The sequence below is a fragment of the Battus philenor genome, unplaced genomic scaffold, assembly GCF_028537555.1.
Source record: "Battus philenor isolate CCGP_79_NKW_IND1 unplaced genomic scaffold, ilBatPhil1.0.hap1 SCAF_21, whole genome shotgun sequence".
NCBI lineage: Eukaryota > Metazoa > Arthropoda > Insecta > Lepidoptera > Papilionidae > Battus > Battus philenor.
The window spans coordinates 1,375,461-1,400,604 of record NW_027181684.1 but is presented as its reverse complement, the minus strand read 5'-3'; the positions used below and the strand labels follow the sequence as shown (position 1 = coordinate 1,400,604).

Sequence of the window (25,144 nt, the reverse complement as noted above, 5' to 3'; positions counted from 1 at the left end):
TCGAACAACACGCAACTAGCGACTGTGTAGACGCATGCATTATATATATGTAGAATTATCTCACGTGATAATTCCTTACACCAGTTTCATCATCTTCATCTTTGTGCATTTAGCAGTTCTAGCATAGTTGAATTTTGCTTCTTCGAGCCATGATGGAGTCACGACGGTGATATATATTTAGATCCCGTTTAAATAAAAATATTTAATAACTTAACAGTTGCTCTGAAAATGTTTGATGGAAACGGAACAAACATGTCACAATTTTAGTTTTGAAGTATATTGACAGAATAAACAGCTGGGCTCGGTTTGTTTGTTGGTATGCTAAAAATTAAAAATAGAAGTAAATCGTCTAAACAATCTTTATAAATTTAATTTAGTGCGTAATTTAAGCATCATGAATGAAATTGACGACAAATTTTATTATGTGTATAGTTCGTCTTTAGACCACAAGGTAGAGATTAAAATGTAAGTATTGTGTCTTTTATTTTTCTATTAAATATTTTGTAATCATATCATAGTTCTGTAAGATCTCCGTAGAATAAAACTGGCGGAACTTAACTTGTCCTGATTGAAAAATATACTTTAGTTACTAGAGTATGAGTTTTTTTTTAAATCACCTTAGACAAAGAAAAAATTCGTATCATGATTGCAGTATTTGTAGCGCTGATATGAAAAGAAGTTGTAAAACGGTTTTTAAACCGTAGATACTTGATATTTAAAAAATAAAATTTACGATTTCTAAAAGCATTATACATGCTATTCCATACTGATTTTTATTTTGTTAAGTTATTCTATAACAGTGAGGTTATATTATTTATTTAATATTTATATTATAAAGAAATTAAAAGCTTGTGTATTTTTTGATATAGGCCATGTCTTGTAACATAAAATAAAGCTTATTTAGAAATGCCTGAATAGAATATTCTATGGGAACCACCACATTTAGATACAGTTAGGAGCTTTTGATCTCAAAGTCCTATATGTTCTGTAAATGCAAATGGGCAGTGTTTTTTTAATTTCTCTTCTGTATTAGTATTATTTTGAATAATACCTTTTTATTAATGAAAGTCACCTCAATCCTTGTGGGGGATAATAGGATACTTGAATTATGGTGGGAATATTCAAGTCTCTAAGCCTTATTGCTGAGATATAATTAAGAGTAGGTTTTTTTGTGAAAATCTTTTATATATATACTTATAGTTAAAAAAGGGACAAGTAGATAGACAGTGGACACATCACATAGCGAGCAGAACAGACTAATGTAACCACTTGCAAGCAATCTTGTTAGAAATCTATGGTGGTCAAATGATGATAATATAGGTGAATTTTATTTTAATACTAGAAAATTGCAAAGATGTACTTAATTTAGAGATTATATCTTAATAATTATTGTTACTTACGGTTAAGAGCTTTTGATCTTAAACTCCTGTACCTCCTGCAAACACAAATCTGCAGGGATGGCCATAACCAGAAAAAAAAACTGAATTCACTTGACATAGTATTATTTTAAAAATTGCATTTTATTAATGAAGTCACCTCAAATAAAACCTCAATGTGATTGTTTTATGTCACTCAATAAAATACTTTTACATTTGACAGAGGGACTCTAGAGGGGAAGAGAGCAAAACCTGAATATGATAAACTTTTGTCGGATCCCATGCTCAAATTCTCGGGACTGTACCAGGAGGGGTGTTCCGACTTGTATGTCACATGTCAAGTACTGTGTGACGGATTGCCCCTTGCACTTCCAGTTACAACCTCATACAAGGCTTTTACCAACCGCTGGAAGTAAGTATTAATTGGTTTCAATATAAAGTACCAGTAAATTGTATCTACTAGGTCAGTATTTTCCAAGCTTTCTTGTGCCAGGCCCCACCATATCCTTTCTAAAACTCTTGCACCCCCCTACCATACATAATTATTCCATAAAAGCTAAAGGATTCAAGTTGCATTAAGTCCACTTTCGAATTGCCCCCTCAGCAATCAAATTGCACCCTTGTAGGGCGTTGCCTCTGCATTAGAAAACACTGCACTACAAAGTCAATCTGGTGGAAAGTCACTGAATGCAAACAGGAAAAGACAGGTCTTTGTATTGATTTTTAGTGGAGACCTATGTCTAAGAGTGGGAGTCCATTAGCACCCTTACTAGAAAAACTATTATGAGTTAAAAAACTTATGAAAAATATATGGTAACTTTTAAAAATATATATAGTAATTTTAACTCATGGATTCCACATCCCAAACCCTGAGTTGAAAAATCCATAAAGGTCAACTCCTATGTATCTTGTCTCATTTGCGTCAGGGTTGGCCTTATTCAAACCAACTCAACAAGTTGACCAAAACTCTGATAGAACTGAAAATATTCAGAATTTAGGCTTGTCAAGAGCAAACATAAAGACTTTTCTGGAAGGGGCTTTCAAACCAGCTTTAGTGGGATTGTTGAAACTTTAGGTTAGATAGGGAAAGGATTCTGGTTGCTAATGCACTACAAGGAGACTGGAGAATTGCTGAGAATTTACTTAGTAAATATGCAATCACAGTCCATTTTGCTCTGTTAACTCTTCAGACGAAGCTGTAAAAGGTTAACAGTATTAACATCTCCAATACAATACGATACTTAGTACTAATATTTTGATTAGATGGTGCAAAATTTATGGCATAATGTGATAGCACCTTAATTTTTACAAATGGCGCCAAACGTCACTGTGCTTTGACATTTATGACATAATATGGCCCCATAATTACGCTTGATCACCGGTGATATAGACTGTGGTTAAAATTTAAAATGATTTAAAAAAAAAATTGTTAATGTTCTCTAAAATTGAAAAATGGATTAAAGATTTGAAATGACTCGTTAACTTTACAGCTGGAATGAATGGATAACATTGCCAGTATTCTTCAGTGATTTGCCAAGAAATGCCATTCTTGCTATGACAATCTATGATTGCGCTGGACCTGGAAAAGTAATGATTGTTGGAGGAACAACAATATCATTGTTCGGAAAGCATGGCATGTTGAGACAGGTTTGAAGATCTATTGTATTTCTCTTTATTTTCATAATCATTTGTGTCTGACTACCTCAATTGAGTAGTGATAGACCAGCGGTAGAAGACTGAGACTTGTGATCAAAGGTTGTGGGTTTGATTTTTCCCAGTGTCTTCTTGTATTGCCTTGTCTTTTCTCAGCGAGCTGGTTTCCACAACTAAGCAACACTGCATTTGCGTCTTATATAATTCACACTATGTGCATTAATTATGTAGGATTACCATTGTTCACAAACAAGTTTGTAAGGTCTGCATCAGCTTCATTGGCATACCATAACCACACTTTTACCAAGTATGGTGATTATGGTATATCTCCCCATAGATATCTTGGGAACGAGGCCTATGCTTTGTTATGGGCGTCTATGGGTTGAAACTAAAGCAATTGCAATAGAAGAATACACTAATGTAACATATTTCACAGTGCTCATTTTATATGAGGCAATTGCCAAATACTTTAAATGTTTTCGCTGAAAAAAAAATTATTCATTCTTGTTAAGCTATTGCACCAATACCTCGCTTTGCGTCGTTTCGTTTTGCGTTTTTTTCGAAGTTGCGTCGCTGCTTAATTAGTACTAATTTTCACTGTGCGTCGTTAGATTTACGAGATTGCGTTGTTTTGGGTTCGAGTCATTTATTTATTTTTTTGAAATTGTCTTTTTTTTTTCTAAAAGATGGCAACACTTTTGTTTCTAATTGCACCATGTTCAAAACTCGGGGATTCCCTTTCTAACTAAAAATCAACGCAATTTGAATACAGTTTTATTCTCACTTTGTTTTACTAATTTAACAGTTCAGTTTCAATTACGTAGTGTGTTGTGCTTTTTTTTAAAAGAGAATAATAAATTTATATAAATTTTAACGTGTTGTTTCTGGTTACAAAAAAGGTAATTATTTTTCCAATTTATTTTTTGGCAGAGTTATATATATTTTTTAAATGTATACTTTGTTCAATTTTCTTTTAAAAAAGAAGTAATGTGATAACCCTGGAACACATCTTCGATCTTTACATGATTTGCTATAGAAAATCTTAATTCACCTTGCGTCGTTTCAATTTGCGTCGTGTTTTTTTTGGAAAGTAACCACGACGCAAAGTGAGGTATTGGTGTACACATATAACCAATGTATATGTATATTTAAAACAAATTATGTGTCATAAAAGTTTTATTATCTATGCACTCATAATGTCATTGGCATATACCATACGTCATTGTTATGATTGTCATGTTGTGATTTCAACTTGTTGATCCCTTTATCAGAATTACATTGATCCTCCCTGTGACCCAACCTAGCGACTTATTTGTATTAAGAATGTTAACAATCTTGTGCCGATTAGTATCGTCCATTTTGTTTTTTTTTTCTTAAATTTAAAGCCAGTGTTGTGTCTAAAAATGTGTGTTTTAATATTTTTGAATTTAGAATCGTTGTTTTTTAACCAAAATTTTCGTGTTAAATAATAACATTTTTAAATTAATTATATTTATGTATAATTAGTATCGGTGTTTTTAATACGGACTGTAGTTTTGGTGATGTAATTAAATTAAAAAATCGATATGATTTTATTCGATCAGTTATTTTTTTAACATGGAAATTTAATGTAGTCATTATGTGAGTTACTACTGGACCTCGGGCGTGACTTAAGAATCTATCCTCGGACCGGTTCTATACACAAGTTACATCACTCGTGTTAAGAGTGAAGACTTCGCCTCGACACTAGCGCCATCACAGATGTCCTATGACTATGATTATGGAAACTTAGGATCGAAATAATCCCCTCTAGCGCAACTATGGTCTTTTGGACACGAAACAGCTTCCTTCTACCAGCTCCAATCACACGGATGGACAGTCCTGTGTCATGGCTGACTCAAACACGCTATCTAGATGTCGTTCTAGAAGACAAACTAAATTTTAAAGCGCGCAAAAGTGACATTCTATAAATCTGTAATCAGATCCCCTACGTACGTAAGCCTGTGCTTCGTGCATCCTAATCCGGGCGTTATTAAGACTCCAGGTCATCCAGAACAGGTTCATGCGTAGAACCATGTAGACTTGTACTGCCAGTGATCTCCTAGTTCCTTAAACAGGCTTTGATTGTTAGGTTGGTGTCATCACAAAACAATCACACCCGGAACATTCAAACTAAAAAAATATTGCAAAAATGTAAAACTAAAATTGACGAAAAGTGAGAATTAGAATAAAAACAATAATTGTTAATAAAAAATAAAACAGTTAACAGGATAAGAAAGAATGGTCGAACGAAAGGAAAATGGATGAAAGCTAAATGTAAAAGAATTGTAGAGAGAAAGATAATAAAAGAATGTAACATAGGAGGAACAACAGAAGAGCGTGAAAATATAATTATTAATTGAAAAAACATATACAAAGAAAATAAAAGTCCCTACCCCATAAATAAGATAAGTCGAAGTCCCCTCGTAGAACGTCTACCGAAGCGTTCGGAGTGTTCGGTTGCCTCCCAATCCGGGATATAGGGTGTCAAGTCGAGGATCCCCTGGAAGCCCTGGTTCTTCTCTACTTTTCACTTAACAGCAATGACAGTTAGGTCCAAAAAAAATATACTCTATCGGAATCCGCTGAGTCGGCTAGAAGCACAATAGTTCGTGTTCGTAGTGATCGTTTCAAATTAAATTTAACAATTTTTGATATGTACTTTATAATATTACGTACTGCGTGTTCTGACTCAAAATGAAACACAACTGGTTTACAAGGAGTCCTTTATTCACAAATCAGATGGTCACCCTACTTTAACACAGAGTGTACTTTCGCTCAGTCCAAACTACGCTTCCAAATCGCTCAAGAAACCACTGTTCAAAAAACTTATCAAATAGTCACTTTGTATCACTGATCGTAGATCTTAATCTTATGACTCGAAAAACAACACTCAACTGTCGACATATGAAGTACACGTATTTATACTACGGAGAAGGTTCTAGTAAGTTCGAGATAGTATTCGGTTAGAATTTCCGAGAACCGTACACATAAATTTATAAATATCAACAAGGTCACGCGTGTTCACGATCCTAGGGTTCAGTGTTTATTGTTTAGAGGGTGCTGTAACTCGTGTTTTGTAATAATAATATCAACGATGTAAATGAGCCAATAAACCAAGTTCCGCGCATATCGTTAGACTAATTTACTTTTTTTTTTCAAGATTTATAACTAAGCAAATGAAGGTCTAAGATATCTTGTTCGACATTAATATACATGCCTATATTTTGACCTCTGAAGAAGTGAAATTATTTATTTATATATATATTTAAATATTTATGAATATGGGCAATACATCAAGCGTATTGGCTTTCTGTAAAAAATATTACATGATTATGGTGCGTCGATTGAAAAATACGCGTTTTATATCCAAGGGTATGTTCGACTTGAGGGTCTGGCCAGGAGTTGAAGGTAGCGAGAAGACACCTGGCAAGGCGCCTGATCGTGGCAAGGAACAGATGCAGAAGTTGGCCAAACTTGCCAAAAAGCACAGGAATGGACATATGCCTAAGGTATGTTTCATGATAAGATTTTATTCTAGTGTACCTTTTTTAAATTACTTCTTAATGCTATAAATCTTCTATTAATTAATGTATGGTGCATCCTATTTCAAAATCAATAGATCTATAAAAAAAAAAACTTTTTCGTAAAAAAATTAACGATAGAAGTTATTGGCCAGTCGTATTCCAATATATATATGGAAATATATAATTAATATATGGGAGGTGTACATGGGTAATTCGCCAAACGTATAAGAAACACTGCATTCAGTGTTACTAGTCGATTTGGTTCTTGATTCTCTTCTGGCTTGTTCCTACGCTTCTATCTTTGCTTCTCTTACTTCATTCGGCTTCTTTGTTTTGCCGCTATATCTATACATTTTGGGTAGTACAACTAGTGGGTGACTGAACGCGCACATATCTGCGTGTAGGTACTGTGCGAGCGGGACAGTACTAGGGATTAATGTTTGACGTACTATTAGTTGATTTGGCGATGATAATAGATGTAACATATTTCAAAGTAATCATTTTATACAGAGTGATTGGAAATAGATTTACCTTTAAAGCTTTAACATCTATAACTAATCATCCTGTGTAACAATACAAAAAAGCTTACAGATATATTTTTAAATGTTTATCGATTCGTAGTAAAATCGATTTTAAATCGATTCATAAAAAAAAAAAAACAAAAGTTTGTTCACTTTTTCTTCAGGTTGACTGGCTGGACCGGCTGACTTTTAGGGAGATAGAAATGATAAATGAGAAAGAGAAGCGGAGCTCCGACTATATGTACCTTATGATAGAGTTCCCCACTGTCCAGATTGAAGGCATCAATGTGAGTTGATAATATATTTTTTGTTTAATCAAAAATATCGAATTTAGAGTTTTAAAATATGTATGTTAAGAAACTAGTCGCTTTAATAATTGTATTTTGTATTGCGCCACGCTTATTTAATGTCGGTAAAGCAGTAGCTGTTTAACCTTGACACTTCATAGATGGCGCTGTTAATAATGGCGGTCGCCTGTCGATAAAGCAGTTGATATTTGTGCAAAATAAACTTTGAAAAGGAATCTACAATTTAAATAATAACTTTAAATGTCGTTTCTCTGTTCTCAGAACAACGCATAAATATTTTATAGAATCAGGCGTTATTTTGCAGAAAATATTGTCCATCCTAAGCAAGAAAAGGACCAATATTTAGCCACATCCGCACATGCAGTGATAGTCGTGTAACAAAGTGCACCGCCCGCAAGCCCGCTGATAAATACTGCCAGCCGCTAAATTACTCAACACGTGTTTCACCCCTCCACGGGGCATCTTCAAGAGTTATGTTACACCGATTAGTGCCAAACATAGAGTTCTGTGTAACACGTTTAGCGGTGGTAGTTGTGTAATTCGCATTGTCATTGCCGCATGCGCTTTTATCAGCGGGCTGGCGGGCGGTGCACTTTGTTGCACGACTACCACTGCATGTCCGAAAGTGGCTAAATATTGGTCCTATTCTTACCAACGCATTAATGTTTTTTTATTTTTGAAACATTTACCTACATAGTCGACATATAATCTTATATATTATGTATTTATGAGCTCTTCTGTCCAATTTACTGTCCATGCTTGGGATTGGACACGAATAATGCGTGGGATAAGTAGGAACAATTGTCTGTTTTATTTAAAAAAAAATGTAATGTCTGTGTTAGCACGCGGTGGTGTATTATGAACAAGATGGCGACGAAATGTACCAGTTCCGGGCGCAGGCGGAGATCGTCACAGTACCGGACTACGAGATCTTACAGGTGAACTGGCTGTCATATTGACATTACAGATAATATATACACATTGACGTTGTCAAGTTGACATTACAGATAATATACACACATTTACAGCCACAGATAAAAAACAAAAAAGGGATTAAAAATATATATATATATATAGTTCGATTAATCGTTTTTTAAGTTCATCGACGTTTGTGATAACCATGGGAGGCTGTGTTTGTTGTGAGCTCTTCTCAAAATGTGTTTGGAAGCCTCGTAGGTTTATTTGAAATTGATTGATTTTATTTCTCGATTTTCTCTTTCTCTCTCTCTCTCTCCCTGTACATATATGTTTGGGACTACGCGTTGTCCGCTTAACCCTTAATAACTTAGAGTTTTAATTTTGATACCAATCTTTTAAACCGAATGTTCTCATTGCTATTAGTTTTTTTTAAAGGTTGACTATAAGTATTTTACTGTTTTATAATATTCTTTCCAACGAAATAAAAAAAAAACTACTTTTCCCTTCATCTAGACCCTCAAGCAAACGTAAATCAGGCTACTAAGGGTTAAGTTTATTTAACAATACATTATTCCAAAATTAAGTCGGGCCGTGTGGACGGTAGACAAAATTACTACTCTTTTAATTAGGGTCCCGCGATTGGACCTTAAGATTTGAATTGACCAATCCGGGAGCGGCACTACCCCGGTATATATATATATATATATATATATATATATATTACATATGGTCACAATGTCCCTATTGTAACTCGATCTTCGTAAATCAAGTTACTACTGGTGTTGTATAGGAGAATCTGGTGGAAAGCAAGCAGCACCGGCTGGCGCGTTGTGTGCGAGGCGCGTGGGGGCGCGAGGCCAAGCCCACTGCTGGGGAACGCGATCAGCTTGCCGCGCTGGTTGCTGCTCCGCCCCGCCGTATGCTCTCTGCTGACGATCAGGATCTGCTGTGGAAGTTCCGGTCAGTATTTATACCAATACTTGATCACGTCCGCCCTCTCACACAGAGACAAACACAATAGTTTACTGCCAGGTCCTAATTGCGTCATCTTAGGTTCATATCTTGATTTTACGAACCTTTAATCATATTTGTATAACTCTCTTCTCTTCTTTAAAGTCATAGGAAGGTCTTCTCGTAAAAATATCCTCTCTAAACTATTCCTAATTTTTTTACTTTTATTATTATTGTTATAAAGCACGAGTTACAGAACCCTCTAAACAATAAACACGAAACCCTAGGATTAAGAAGTGCTGTAAACATACGTGACCTTGAAGTTATTTATAATTTTTTGTGTACGGTTCTCGAAAATTTTAAACCGAGTACTATCTCGAACTTTCTAGAACCTTATCCGTAGTATAATTAGGTGTAATCCCCGTGTCGACAGTTCAATGTTGTTTTTTATAAGATTAAGATCTAAGGTCAGTGATATAAAGTGACTATTTGACAAGTTATTTGTACAGTGATTTCTTGAGCGATTAGGAAGCGAAGTTTGGACTAAGCGAAAGTATACTTTGTGTTAAAGTAGGGTGACCATCTGATTGGTGAATAAAGGACTCCTTGTGAACCAGTGGTGTTTCATTTCGAGTCAGAACCTACAGTACGTAAAATTATGTTCAAAGTACGTTGCGTTACGTATAAAGTATATGGTATATATAAAAAACTCTATTAATGTATAAATATATAAAACTAAGTTGTTACTTGAAATGGTTTGAATTATTCTCAGGTTCTACCTGTCGTCTCATCGTCGAGCTCTGACCAAATTCTTAGAGTGTGTCAACTGGAATCGACCTGGTGAGTCTTTGATATCACAGATGCTTTCTAAAGATTCTAAAATAAATATATAAAAAAATGCGTCGACACAATGTTCGCTAATTCACTATGTAAAATTCATATCTGTCTATTCGTTCGAAAGATGGAAGGTGAGTGTATATATTTATTCTCGTGTGCGTCTTGTAAATCCTTCCGTACCCCTTCCACTGACACTAATATCAATATTACTAAACAACAACTTAATAAGTTCGAGTGGTTTCAGAATTTTTGTTTTAGGTTCATATTTGGCCTGCGCAAACATGATCATGTTTCTAAATGTAAAAAACTCAAATGGTTGCCGATTCGACTTCGCCGGAACGCATACTTTCCCTTCTCTATAATATTTTGTTTAACCCGCTTACCTCTTACCTTAAATCTTGATTTATTTTCTTACGTGACTCACATGATAAGTCGCTTATATCATCGGAGAACTTGAAATTGACTATGCCAGCTCATTCTACTATATCTATGATGAAATCTTTTACATCGCTGTCAGGTTAAGGAATATATTACCAGAAGCAATAAGATGCGCTGAATCGCTGTCAGCTTTTAAAATGATGGTAAAACAACATTCCTTTGGCTTCTAAAATAGGAAATTGTATAGCGTTTGTTATTTATTCGTATATATGTAAGTATATAAATATTTTGGCATATATATATGTGTGTAATGTATATATTTGTATGTATGTACACCCTAAACTGCCATCTTCTTCATGTCTCTCATCTCCATCCAAAGGTTGTCTGGTAGAGATCGCCTCGAGCGATAAGACCGCCTCTTGTACTTGTATGTAAATTGTTTCTTATTTTAATTACAATAAAGTATAAATAAATAAATAAATAAGAAAAGGATAAATATATAGCTACTTCCGCTATGTAGTGCTATGTAGAGAGATGGTAAAAGAGCACTTCCTTGGCTTCTAAAATAGGAAATTGTGTAGAATTTGTTATGTACTCGTACAGAACCCGGCGATAAATATTGCAAATCGACCTTTGGAAAGAGACAATCGGCTAATTTCGGCTTCGTAGAGTGTAATCTCAATATTTTGTGCACTTGTAATTTTCCTAAATAATTAAATACGTAAACATAACGTGAACATGTTTTTTTTATTTTATATTACCCCAATCTAAAGCCACCAACGAAGTACACATGCTCTACGAAGCCGAAATTAGCCGATTGTCGTTTTCCAAAGGTCGATGTGCAATATTTAACGTCGGGTAATGTATATATGTAATACCTATTTCTTCATCGTGGAGATCTTTGGGAGTGGCCAATACCTCGCATGATGATGACTTTCGTTGCGTTTCCCAGCTGAGGTGAGACAAGCGTTGGCAATGATGAAGCAATGGGCGCCCATGGATGTGGAAGATGCCTTGGAGCTCTTGACTCCGAAGTTCACTCATCCAGCAGTCAGAAGGTATGTGACTCTTAGTTTTATTACCAAGATATTCCTGAACTATTTTTATACCAGATATTTCTAATTTTGTTTCCTAGTGAACGTACGGAATTTAGATTTGGGAAGTCCAAAAAAGCATTTAGCAATATAGCATAGTTGGTTATAAGCATATAGCATCTTAGACCTCGTCATTGCTTAACATCAGGAGAGACAGATGTCAAATGCTTTGAAAATGAAATTTGGATTGTCGGTTGTAGGTACGCCATCTCGCGGCTAAAACAGGCACCTGATGAAGACCTGCTGCTTTACCTACTCCAGCTAGTCCAGGCCCTGAAGTACGAGGACTTTAATGAAATTCACAACGGTATGTAGACTTTATTTACTAGTTTTAAAAATGGAACATGTTTGAATAGTTAAACTTTATTATGCAGATCGAATCAGAAATAGATAAGTAGATGAAGGAAATTAATTGATTTAACAGACGGGGTGTCAAACTAATTTTAGACGGGCCGCAAAAAAATAACATTTTTATTTTGTTAGTACATTATAATCTTCTAATATATAAAATTCTCGTTTCACGGTGTGCGTGATTAAACTCCTCCGAAACGGCTCGATCGATTTTCGTGAATCTTAGCATGCATGTCGGCCTGCTTGGAGAATCGGACGACATCTATTTTTCATCCCCCCAAATGTTAAGGGTGGTCCACCCCTTAATTTATTTTTTATTTTTTAGACAATTTTTTTTGTTTTTTTTTTATGATACAACATTCAAAAATTTATATAATGCTAAATTTTCACCGCTCTACGATCAATCCAACGAACTAAAAAAATGTTTCCTAAAAACAACATACATGGCAAAATAACGTTTGCGGGATCAGCTAGTAAACATATATAAAGTTAAATTATTGTAAGTTGAAATTATCATTTAAAACTTCTTGGCATTAAGAAGACAGGAATTTTTTTTTCCTAGGTCGTTAGAACTGTCTATATTTGCCAAGTGTCTGTCAGTCAAAGTTGGAATATCATTTGGCTTTGCCTAAATAATTTTGAAGGATGTGTTGTGTCCCAAACGCGTCAAGTCTCGATTGGTTGATGTCATACTGCATTGGTTCACTGTGACTTTTTATGCCAAAAACTCGTCTGATATCATTCCGTTACACTATTCGCCTGATCTGGCTCCGTGCGAGTTCAGGCCGTTCAGCAAGCTCACACACACTTCACTTCACACACGATTCAGGACTATTAGGAAAATTACACACAACTATTTAGGAAAATTACAACTGTACATAATAAACACTATTATACCTTTTGAGACATTGTAATAAAAATAATAATAATTCTTATTCTCAATTACTTCTATTTCACTATCAGTGCTCTATGTATTTTATACAAAAAATAAAAATAATTATCAAAAGAAGCAAATGATACTTGTTGTAACAGCTCCTAATAGATACCTGACTGTTTGTATTTCGTGCGACAGAGATAACGCTCTACGAAGCCGACATTAGCCGATAGTCTCTTTCCAAAGGTCGATGTGCAATATTTATCGCCGCGAACTGTACCTTATTTTTAGTCGACTAATAATTATCATTGTTATATATCTACATTGTTACAGTCTTGATTCTTAAACTAAAAATAACTTGTACATAAACAATTTCGTCTAAATATAATTACAATATTTACATATTAGACTCTATTGTTTTATATTGGCTTATGTAGAGAATGTATGTATGTATATATAATTATAGGTATTATTTCAAATCTTTATTTTACCGAATAAATATCGTTCTACTCAAGATTATAAAGCCAAAAGAATCTAATTCCATAGAAAATTTTTATGGAATTAGATTCTTTTGGCTATATTATCTTTATTATATTTATTTCTCGTTTTTGCGAGGGTCACCAAGATTTGGAACTATCTTCCTGGATCTACATATCCTGATGAGTTGAACTCTGGACCCTTTAAGGGTATAGGGAACAGGTTACTTTTGGATGGGCGTGTACCACCTTCGTCTTCATCTACACTGTCGATGTGCAAAATTTATCGCCGGGTACTGTATACCGATTACCAATTGATTTAATGTGTTATGTATTTGTGTTTGTCCTGGATATAGAGTACGCTCGAGTTTGCGGCAAGGATGTGCCGATATACACGGACACGGAAGGAAAGCTCATGCAGAGTGGTCACCGGGGCAGCCAGGCTAGTCTGCTATCCGCTTCAGGTATGCTAACGCCATTTACCACAGTGAGGTGGGCAGAAGCCTTCATTACTTCATTCTAGGAGTTGGATTTACCAACTTCTAGAATGAAATCACTCGCCCGATCCAATATTGCAGCGTTCGGAAAGCACTGAAGCATAAATAAAATACAGTAATTTCTAAAGTGATTTCATTCTAGAAGTTGGACTTACTAACTCCTAAAATGAAATCACTTGCCCCATCCAATATTGCAGCGTTCGGAAAGCACTGAAAAAAAATACTGCAATTTCTAAAGAAGGCTTTATGACCTGACCTTATAGGAAAGCTCAATGTCACCTAAAGAACAATAGAGAAAGCTAGAGATATCTAATACATTCAGGCGTTACTTTGCGGAAGTCCATCCTAAGTAACAAAAGATGAACGAACGCGCCTGTTCAGCTACGCATGCTGATCTTAAATATCTTGTAGATAAAGCTAGAGAAGAATTAGTTCGAAGAATTTTACGTCTGAAGGCAGTGAGTCAAATCAATCGTACAACGGCAGTTGGAGCTGAAAGATTCTCAAGTGGTGACCACAAGCAGGTAGACGTGGCGAGGGACGAAGGGGAGAGAGAATGCTTCCTCAGCTACTGCAGGAAGGTGGTAATAAATGCAATAAGTAAAAATAAAACGAACACCAAAATATAGAAATAAAACGAATAATACGTGTTAAATATTTGAAAAATAAATAATGTTGCAAAATAAAATAGTAAGGAAACCTAGAATGTAGTGGTTGAGGATAGATGTATGGCTAATGGAATGAAAGAGAAAGACTGGGAAAATTGTAGAATGAAAGAAAAATAGTACGACAGATAAGATGATATATGAAAGAGAAGAATGATAATAATAATAAAAAAAATATGAATAAATTACTAGAATTAAAAAGTCTCTGTCCCACACGAGATAGGGGAACCAGAGGTCCCCAACAGCGGGGACCATTAATAAAAAAAAAAGACGTGGCGTGGGTAGGCCCACGTTAGGTAGATCGACGACATAGCAACGCAGGTAGACTTTGTTTGTGAGTAGAGCAAGGCCAGTCATCATGGCGATATTAGAAGGAGACCTAAGCCGTGAATATGGCGTCTATTGACTGAATTGACATAAATAATAAAATTGGAGTGTCTGTTTGTAATATTAAAATAATAGCTCTTTACTACATGCATATGAATATAACATTCCTCCGCGGTTCGAAGTGATAGAGTACCATCCCCCAAAACACCATTAATCTCACGGAACGTTTCTCTAGCGGATTTGCCTTTAACGAAGGAAAACTTTAAAATAGCGCGAATTTCGGCGTTAGTGAACTCCATGTTTACACGTCTATAACTGTTGAACGCAATATCCAAACTAATCATGCATAGCGTCGTTTTGTAGGTTATGTCAAGACCTTTCAAATTATGTATAGTATTGCCAGATACGAGCTCTGTGGCGCTTTGTACATAGCCGCGAAATTCAAAAGACAAAAAGGCGGAAGGGAGATATTTAACAACCTATTATATAGGGTACATATATCAAAATAACATATACACCAATACCTCGCTTTGCGTCGTTTCGTTTTGCGTTTTTTTTCGAAGTTGCGTCGCTGCTTAATTAGTACTATCTTTCACTGTGCGTCGTTAGATTTTCGAGATTACGTTGTTTTGGGTTCGAGTCTTTAATTTTGTTTTTGAAATCTTCTTTTTTTTCCAAAAGACAGCAACACTTTTGTTTTTAATTGCGCCATGCAATCAAAATTCGGGGAAATCTTTCTAACTAAAAATCAACGCAATTTTAATACAGTTTTATTTTCACTATGTTTTGCTAATTTTTGAGTTCAGTTTTAATTACGTAGTGTGTTGTGCTTTTTTTAAAAGAGAATAATAAATTTTTATAAATTTTTACGTGTTGTTTCTGGTTACAAAAAAGGTATATATTCTTCCAATTTATTTATTGGCAGAGTTACATTATTTTTGTTTTTTAAATGTTCACTTTGTTCAAATTTTCTTTTTTAAAAGTTGTATTTTCGTAGCCCTGAAACCTATCTTCGATCTTTACATGGTTTGCTATAGAAAATCTTAATTCACTTTGCGGCATTTCAATTTGAGTCTTGTTGTTTTTTTTGGAACGTAACCACGACGCAAAGTGAAGTATTGGTGTATATGAATTTTTTCTGTCTGTTGGTTCCGGTTTATCTCTGTAATGATTGGACCTATTTAGACAGGACCTATACTGGCAGGTAGCTGATGTCATAAGGAGTAACAAAGGCTACTTTTATTTTAGAAAAATACGTAAACGAAAAAAAAAATATTTTTTTTTAATTCCACGCGTACGAAGTGGCAGACACATATACTTGATTCATATTGTCTTGGCCATTTTAGTGTTTACCTATCTATAGTAGTATTTGCTTCATTCTCCTTCTCTTCTTTGATCTGAAATCTGTCTGTCAGTGTTGACAGGCAGCGAGATGACGTCATCAACTAGCAGCCGGCAGTCAGGCGACGCCGTTGCTGAAGATGCGCCTGCTGATGACGCATTCAGGTGATCGCATTTACAATAACTCCACTATAATATCATCATCACTAATGCAATCACCATATCTAACCCTACATACATCATCTCACCTATTTTTTCGACCATTACTACTGCCAACAGCCTCCACTATCTACACCATATTTACAACCAATACGATTACTCCCATTACCATCACTCCCACCTACACAACTTCCACTATCACCACGACCACTACTATAACCATCTCTCAACATCATCCACTCATCATTATAGCCACCTCTACCACCACTACTATTTCTATCTTTCCTACCAATACGATCACTACCATACCTAACACCACCAATATCACTAGTATCACCTGAAGCACTTCTACTACCACCACGACCACTACTATAACCATCTCTCAACATCATCCACTCATCATTATAGCCACCACTACCAACACTACTATTTCTATCTTCCCTGCCAATACGATCACTACCATACCTAACACCACCAATATCACTAGTATCACCTGAAGCACTTCTACTACCACCATGACCACGAACGTTATCAAAACCACCACTATTACTTCCCACTGGTATACCATCACCATTTACAACATTGTTGCTTAATTTGTTTGCAGTGCTGAGGAGGCACGAGCATCAGGGGAGGAATGCCTGTCCCTAGCTGGATTCCTGATCTCCCGGGCCTGCAACAATAGTGTGGTGGCCAACTACCTGTATTGGTACCTGCTCATCGAGTGTGAAGATACGGATGCACCTCGGCAACCGCCACGGCACATGTACCTGAGCGTCATGAAGACCTTCTCCCAGCGGCTTGCTAAAGGTATCTTAACATCTTTACTCCAGGTTGTAATAGCAGATGATCTAATTTTGAAATTTAAATTGACCGAAATTATTACACGAATTGGTTTGTGGTGGAAGTAGAAGTGAGTAGACCAAATAGCTGGGGCCGTAAGAGAAGATTTGAACTGGCGTTAAACAGCGTAAAACTTCCACCCAAGAATAGACTGACAGCTCTGAGTCTTAGAAAATCTAGCTTTTTGCCCAGTAGTGGACTTCCTGCACCTTTAATAATAATAATAATTAATAGAAGGAAATGGTTTATGCAATTTGTTAATATAATGTGTCAATCCCTCAAATAACCGGCATATACGAGATCGTCGGGAACAAAGGACGAATTCCACTAACGAGATCGTCGGGGCTGACGGCACGATATCAAAATGATGCAGGTGAGGTGTATAAAGCAATAAAGATATGCGAGTTCTGTGCGTCACAGAAACGGAGATGGAACGGATTGCAATGGAGGCTTGTCCTTCAGGTGGCTTTATTGTTTTTTTTACATCACCTATAGGTCTCGTCGAACAGTCTAGATATCACCTGCCGGCGGTGTTTAGGGTGGGATATCTAGAATGATCGAGAGAATTTCGTCTGACGTCCCGTCAGCATTATGAAATTATAGTGGAGTGTTAGTCGATACTTTTTTTTAATAACTTAGGTTTTTTGGACCCTCTCGCTTCCCCTATCATCTATTGGACAGGGTCTTATTCTCTCTTTAAATATTTTTTTTTAGTTTATGATTTATTTTGTCTTTGTCCCAGATCCCTAGCTCGTTCGCTACCAGGGTCTTCTGGGAAAAACGTCCACAATAGCCCAACATTTTTTTGGTGGTTATATTAAATGAATTGAAATAGATTTTACGTATGTATATTTAGAACAGTCTAAAAAAGTAAAATAAGTATTCTTTTAAATTGACCCAAATATGTGACGCTGGGCTATAGATAAAAACTAAACCCTGTAGCCCACGTGTCACATATATATGACACATTAAATTATAAGAAATTGATTATAAGACAAAAAAAAATTATAAATACAATTTATCGATATGAAATTCATTTTATTTTGTATGATAAATTTTAAAACATTTGTCAACGCACAATCCAATCGGTTGTCCATTGTTTGTTTTGCAAATCTCACAGGCGTAGAAAGTAGCTTTGCGCTGTTTGTTTTTGGCACATACATGGCATCTAACTCGTTTCTCCAGCTTTTTCACAAAGTGCTGTCTATATAAATTAGGGCCGTGTGAAAACATAGGTATTTCGCTATCAGAATTAAGTAGTGTGAAGGCAATATCATCTCGAAACTCTAAATAAGTTGTTTTAGTTGAATGAATTTTATTGTGCATCCAACAAGAATTCCAAATTGCCACGTCAAGAATATGAAAGAAAAGTTTTAAATACCAGCGTATCGACTTCTTAGGGGTAGAATAATAGGAAATCATTTGGTCCGCTCTATCAATTCCCGACATATTTTTATTATAGTCTGCTACAGTGGAAGGCTTAAGTTTTGTATGCCCTCTTTTGGACACTACTTCTTGAAGTGACGCCTTATGTTTTGTAGATATTGTCAGGACATCCCGACGATCTTTCCATTTCTGCACTAAAATATTTCCTTTTCTTGCAAAAACAGATTCATTCTTTTTTAATTTTTTTTCAATTACAATTGTCGGGTTGCCTTTGCGATATCTGCGAAGTGTCCCTGCAACGTGGGTTTTATCGTTATAAAGAGAAGTAGCTAATTTGACACTATTATAATAATTGTCCATAAATATAGTATGCCCTTTTCCTAAATATTTTTCCAACAACTGATAAACGACGCAGTAAGAATGTCCATCTTCGTTACTTACAGTATTCTTTCCGCTGTAAATAATAATATTTAGCACGAATCCATCAGGTGTACATAGCTCATATATTTTAATTCCGTATTTGGCTTTCTTTTGTGGAATATATTGTTTAAATATTAAACGCCCTTTCCATAATAGTAAAGCCTCGTCTATTGATAAGTTCTCACCAGGGTAATAAACCTTTTGAATATTTTGTAGTATATGATTCAACACTTTATCGATTTTATAAAGACGATTTGTTTGATCGTCTGTTTCATCGTAAAACCTTAGGCAGCGAAGTATTGATTCAAACCGATTTCTACACATAATTTTTCCAAATAAGGGATGATTATAAAGCATATTTGTACTCCAATATGCCTTTAACGAAGGCATCCGAATATTGCCCATCACGATACATAGTCCTAAGAATTTTTTTAATTCGTCCTCTGTAACCTCAGTCCACTTTTTTAAATTTGAATTAGATGAAATATGTGTGGTATTCAGCAAAACTTCAGCGTGAGCATTTGTCCAATGCACGATTTTTCCAATGAGAACGTTATCGAATAATAACGAAAAGGCGTCAAAAGGTGAACTATCTATTGATAGATTTGCTTTCAAACCCTCTTCTCCAATAAAACCGTGCAAAACAGGGTCTATATCGTCTTCTGACCAGTCTGAATTATTTTCCTGTACTCTGCTATTATCATTGTTAATACTGCTATAATTATCTTCGATGGAGAAATCATCGTCATTTTCATCACTAATTATTGAATTTGACGAGCTGCTCATTTCTTCACAATCCGTAATAGAAAAATTATCAGTTGGATCTGGTACTGGTATATTCTTATTAGATTCCATGTCATCACTGGAATATATTATGCATCTGTTCTTCATTTGGGGTTTCTTACGAAAATTATACATTTTGTTGAGGGATATGTTTCTGTTAAAAATCTTATTAATTTGGCTTCACAAATTCTTTTTCTTTTTAATTTTAATTTATTGCCTACTAATTTCACTAACCTTGCTTAACCGACCTATTCAACTGCTATAAAAACTGTAAATAATCTAATACGAGAGCAGACCAACTACAGATTTGATGCATTTTATAGTTTTAGAACTTAACAATTTAGTTCAATACTCAACATGTTCAAACATGCTTTTGTAAATTATACAAAAATATCTGTCACATATATGTGTCGCCGGGCTGTGGTAAAGAAACGCGGTGACACATATATGTGACGATTGGTAGCGAACGAGCTAGATGAAACGAAATATAATATAATTTCACAATTAACTAAGTCACTTTAAAAAGAAAAAAATTGAAACATATCACAGTTTCAGTTAGACGTTGATTTATGGGAAACCGTTTTTATTCAAGATGTACCGGTTTCCAGGAAACGCAGATCACCAGCGCACACGTTCCTTCCTAGCTAGACAGCAGGTGTTCATCGATAAGCTGGTGAAACTGGTGAAGACTGTCGCCCGGGAGAGCGGCAATCGTAACAAGAAAGCGGAACGCCTTCAGCAGCTGCTCGCCGACCCTGATGCCTTCAAGTTCAACTTCACCAACTTCGACCCAATGCCTCTTCCGCTAGACCCTGGTGTCACTATAAAAGGAATTGTGGCGAAGAAGGCCAGTCTTTTTAAGTCTGCGCTCATGCCTTCGAAACTCACCTTCCTGACTACCGAGGGTGTGGAGTATGAAGCGATCTTCAAACATGGAGACGATTTGAGACAGGACCAGCTGATACTGCAAATGATCACACTTATGGACAAGCTCTTGAGGAGGTACTTACATCTCTCTGCTTTTGGTTATAGGTTTTATGGATTATCCAGGGCTGGTGTTGGTAGACCGTTGAAGAACCCCATCTAAGCCTTCCGGAAACACATCATAAAGGGCGACTCAACTAACCCATGCATTATTTAACCTGATAGAGTTAACAAGTCCTTCATGGGCGACTCTTCTTTTATCAGCATTTAGAGCTGTTGGTAGCTTCCTGAATTCCTTACTTCCAGGGAGAACTTGGACTTGAAGCTGACGCCGTACAAGGTGCTGGCCACCAGCTCGCGACACGGCTTCCTGCAGTTCGTGGAGTCGGTGACGGTTGCCGAGGCACTGGCGACGGAAGGCAGCATCCAGAACTTTCTTCGAAAGCATAACCCAGCCGAAGGCGCTCCTTACGGCATCCGTTCTGATGCCATGGACACCTACGTCCGTAGCTGCGCTGGTTACTGCGTCATCACCTACCTGCTTGGTACGTATGGCTCTCCAGAATCTTCTACATGACAAGAAAGCTGATAGGCGTGACCGACGACATAGTCCACAGGACTATAATGGCGATATTTCAGGAAGACTGAAGCCTTGATGACCTCATTGCTCGGAGACAACTAGATAACTTCTGATTTCTTTCTTTATTCTTAATTATAACTGTTTTTATGGCCAGAATAACTGTATTATCGGGAAGGTTCCAGAAATCACTTTCGATGACTCGGACACCTGTATATCCAGTGCCTTGTCTGAAGATAGATTCTCATAGGTGTTGGCGATCGTCATTTGGACAACCTGCTGCTGAGACGCTGCGGAGCTCTATTCCACATAGACTTCGGCTACATCCTGGGAAGGGATCCCAAACCTCTGCCGCCACCGATGAAACTCAGCCGGGAGATGGTGGAGGCCATGGGTGGAGTCCACGCTGACCACTATCATGAATTCCGAAAACTCTGCTACACCGCTTTCTTACACTTGCGAAGGTAATCACAAAAATTTTTTCTTCATCATTCATTCACATCATACAGGTACCCATTTGAAACATTTACACTTATTATCATTGAGTCTGTGTTTGGCACTAATCGGTGTAACATAACTCCTGAAGATGCCCCGTGGAGGGGTGAAACACGTGTTGAGTGATTTGGCGGTGGCGGTTGTGTGATTCGCATTGTTTGCCGCTTACGCATTTATCGGCGGTCTGGCGGGCGTTGCACTTTATTGCACGACTACCACTGCATGTGCGGAAGTGGCTAAATATTGATCCTTTTCTTACTTAGGATAGACTTCCGCAAGGTAACGCCTGATTCCATTAAATATCGCTCGTCTGTAGTGGCAGTAGACGGAGCACATCGTTCGTGCAACCGATAGCCGTTGTGGTCAAAAGGTTCTCGAGTGGCGAACACGAGCTGGTTGACGCGGCGTGGGTACGCTTCCCACTAGGTGGACAACGACATACGACCAGACAGCGCAATGCTGGTCACCGTGGCGATCTTCAAGAGAAGCCTATGCCTTGCAGTAGTTTCTTCATCAGCTGAAAAGAAGAATACGAGAACTCTCAAGATAGCCGTGCATCATCATCAATAATTTTAGTTCTGAGATGTTCACTGCTGGACTGTTGGACCGGTTGCAAGAGGCTTGCATCTAGGATCTTCTGAAGGCTTTAAATAGGTCATCAGTCCTTCTGGGTAGACGTACTACGCTGCACTGGCCAGTCTATGGTATTTACGTCAGAACCTGTATGTCTGTCTACCCACTAAATCAATTTCCCATTATGTCCACGATCTCCAGGCACGCCAACCTGATGCTGAACCTGTTCTCGCTGATGGTGGACGCGTCAGTGCCCGACATCGCTCTGGAACCCGACAAGGCTGTCAAGAAAGTGCAAGACAAACTAAGGTAAGAGATTCTAGTCTATATATATATATATATGTGTGTGTGTGTGTGTGTGTTTGTGTGTGTGTATATGTCGAAACTCTGTAGTATTTATCGACGTCGACAGATGGCGCTAGTTGTTCGTAAACGTATAAAAGCGCTTTGCAATCTACAATATTAAAGAAGACTCGACAATAATATGACTATATATGTATACATATATATATGTAAGTATGCTTTGTGTATATGTATACGTTAACATCCCATTATTTACACTTCTATTGTTTCCATACTATGATTGTCCAGAAGAAATTGTGGGATAAGACTGCCCATTGTTTTTTTTTCTCATACACGCGGTACGCGCAGCCAAATTGGACTAACAATTCAGTGTAGCCCTGGACTCACACTTTTTAAGAACCAATAGAATCTCTTCGGTACACAGCCTGTAGCTTAATATAAATGAACTATAAGTTTTATCCAACTTTCAGATTGGACCTGGGCGACGAGGAAGCGGTTCATTACTTTCAGAACCTTCTAGATATGTCTGTGACCGCCGTCATGGCGGTCCTGGTCGAGCAGTTCCACAAGTTCGCGCAGTACTGGCGGAAGTAACCGCGATCACCCGTAACAAAGCGATCATCATCGGTGATAAGTGAGCTAAGAACTATTTATCAATTCTCAAGTTTTGTTAAAAATCGTCATCATTTTAGTCCAGAATATGTCCACCACTGGACATAGACCGCCCATATAAACCAGCAATAGGGTAGCTTGGAAGCGGTCTGCGTTCAAATATTCTAAAAGTTTAGTACTAACATAAGTATGATTAAGTTTCTTCTATGAAAAGAAGACTTTCAGAAAGAAGAATTGTGACTTGTGACTTTAAAAGATTTCTATCAAAATTAATGATATATGTATAAAATCCCTTAATGTCTATCATAAACAACAGTTGTGATGAATTAAAAATCAACATTCGTATTAACTCACGCTATATCGAGTGTTAACATAAATGTGTCCAAATTACTCGTCGATTTCAATCTAATACAATGTTAAAACTTTCAAGCAATATCTCACTTGATATTACGTGTTATTAGATTAGTTTTAATTACTAGTCACAGTATATCATATACAATACCCGGCGATAAATATAGCACATCGACCTTTGGAAAGAGACCATCGATTAATTTCGGCTTCGTAGAGCGTTGTCTCTGTCGCACGACTGCAAAACGTCAAATAGGTGTTGTGAAACAGAGATAGTGCTCTAAGAAGCCTAAATTAGCCGATTGTCTCTTTCCAAATGTCGATGTGCAATATTTATTGCCGGGTATTGTATGTTGCATATAATAAAACATTACATTATTAAATTTAATAGACATATAATAATATACTTTGATACCTCCAATTTATGAATTGAATAAAAAGAAAATTAAAAAAATTTGGACACTGGAAAGTCTTGTAAAGAAGAAAATGTATTAATAAAATGCAAGTTCACTATTACGAAAGGTTTTTATAGACATTCAACATTAGAAGTTATTTTAACGTGCTTGTATCACCAAAGTGAAATAATAAATAATGTAAAATATCAAGATATTTTGTATATGAATTCATCAAAGATCATTCATGAAGCATTCTTTAAAAAAATGACAAGTATTCATTAGAAATGTGGCGAGTATTCGTTAAAAAATTGTATGCATTCATTAAAAAATTGTGGAGTATTCATTAAAAGGTTTACAAGTATTTAATAAAAATTGTTGAGGAGTCTATGAAAACATAACATACAAGTATTCATTAAAAAGGTGACAATTTTCGTTAAAAATTGTCGAGTACATTTTAAAAACATTGGTAAGTATTCATTTAAACAGTGAAAAGGATTAATTAGAATGTTTACAAAATTTCGAGTATATACTTCAAAATTGACTAGTTTTTATCAAAAAATTAGGAAATGTTCATGGGAAATGTGACGAATGTTCATTCAAAAATGTCGAGTATATTTTGAAAAAATTGACAAATATTAATTAAAACATTGACAGGTATTTATAAAAACATTGACAAGTATTCATTAAAAAAATGACAAGCATTCATATGAACGGTGATGAAAATTTATTCAAAACTGTTTAGTACCTCCTATAAATATTGGTAAGTATTCATTCAGACAGTGACAAGTGTTCATTAAAACACTGACCAATATTCATTAAAAATTGTCAAGTATTTTTAAAATTGACAACTTCTCATTAAAACATTGTCAAGTATTCATATGAAAGGTAATGAAAATTTATACAAAACTGTCAAGTACATCTTATAAATATTGATAAGTATTCATTTAGACAGTGACAAGTATTCATTAAAACACTGACGAATATTCATTAAAAAATGTCAAATATTTTTAAAACAGTCAACTTTTCATTAAAACATTGTCAAGTATTCATATGAAAGGTGATAAAGTTTCATTAAAAGCTGTCGACAATATGTTTAGAATTTACCAAGTATTCATAAAAAACAATTGTTCGTAGAGACGAAATGTATTGAAAATTATTTGACATGTATTGAAATAGGAATTGTAATAATAATTTTTATAATTTTAGCTAACATAACA

General features: G+C 36.0%; 1 protein-coding gene across 1 annotated transcript; it reads left to right on the top strand.

Annotated features, from left to right (window-relative positions):
• The first annotated feature begins 314 nt into the window (after positions 1-314).
• Pi3K59F (phosphatidylinositol 3-kinase 59F) lies at positions 315-23,440 on the top strand. The gene is made up of 18 exons (XM_068766342.1): positions 315-465; positions 1,600-1,788; positions 2,867-3,023; positions 6,422-6,559; positions 7,260-7,382; positions 8,246-8,341; positions 9,112-9,281; positions 10,045-10,112; positions 11,440-11,545; positions 11,782-11,888; positions 13,639-13,746; positions 16,187-16,277; positions 16,876-17,078; positions 20,309-20,702; positions 20,931-21,169; positions 21,452-21,665; positions 22,471-22,578; positions 23,043-23,440. Exons 1-18 carry the CDS (start codon positions 395-397, stop codon positions 23,164-23,166), a joined length of 2,706 nt encoding a protein of 901 aa, XP_068622443.1. The 5' UTR covers positions 315-394; the 3' UTR covers positions 23,167-23,440.
• The last annotated feature ends 1,704 nt before the right edge of the window (positions 23,441-25,144 follow it).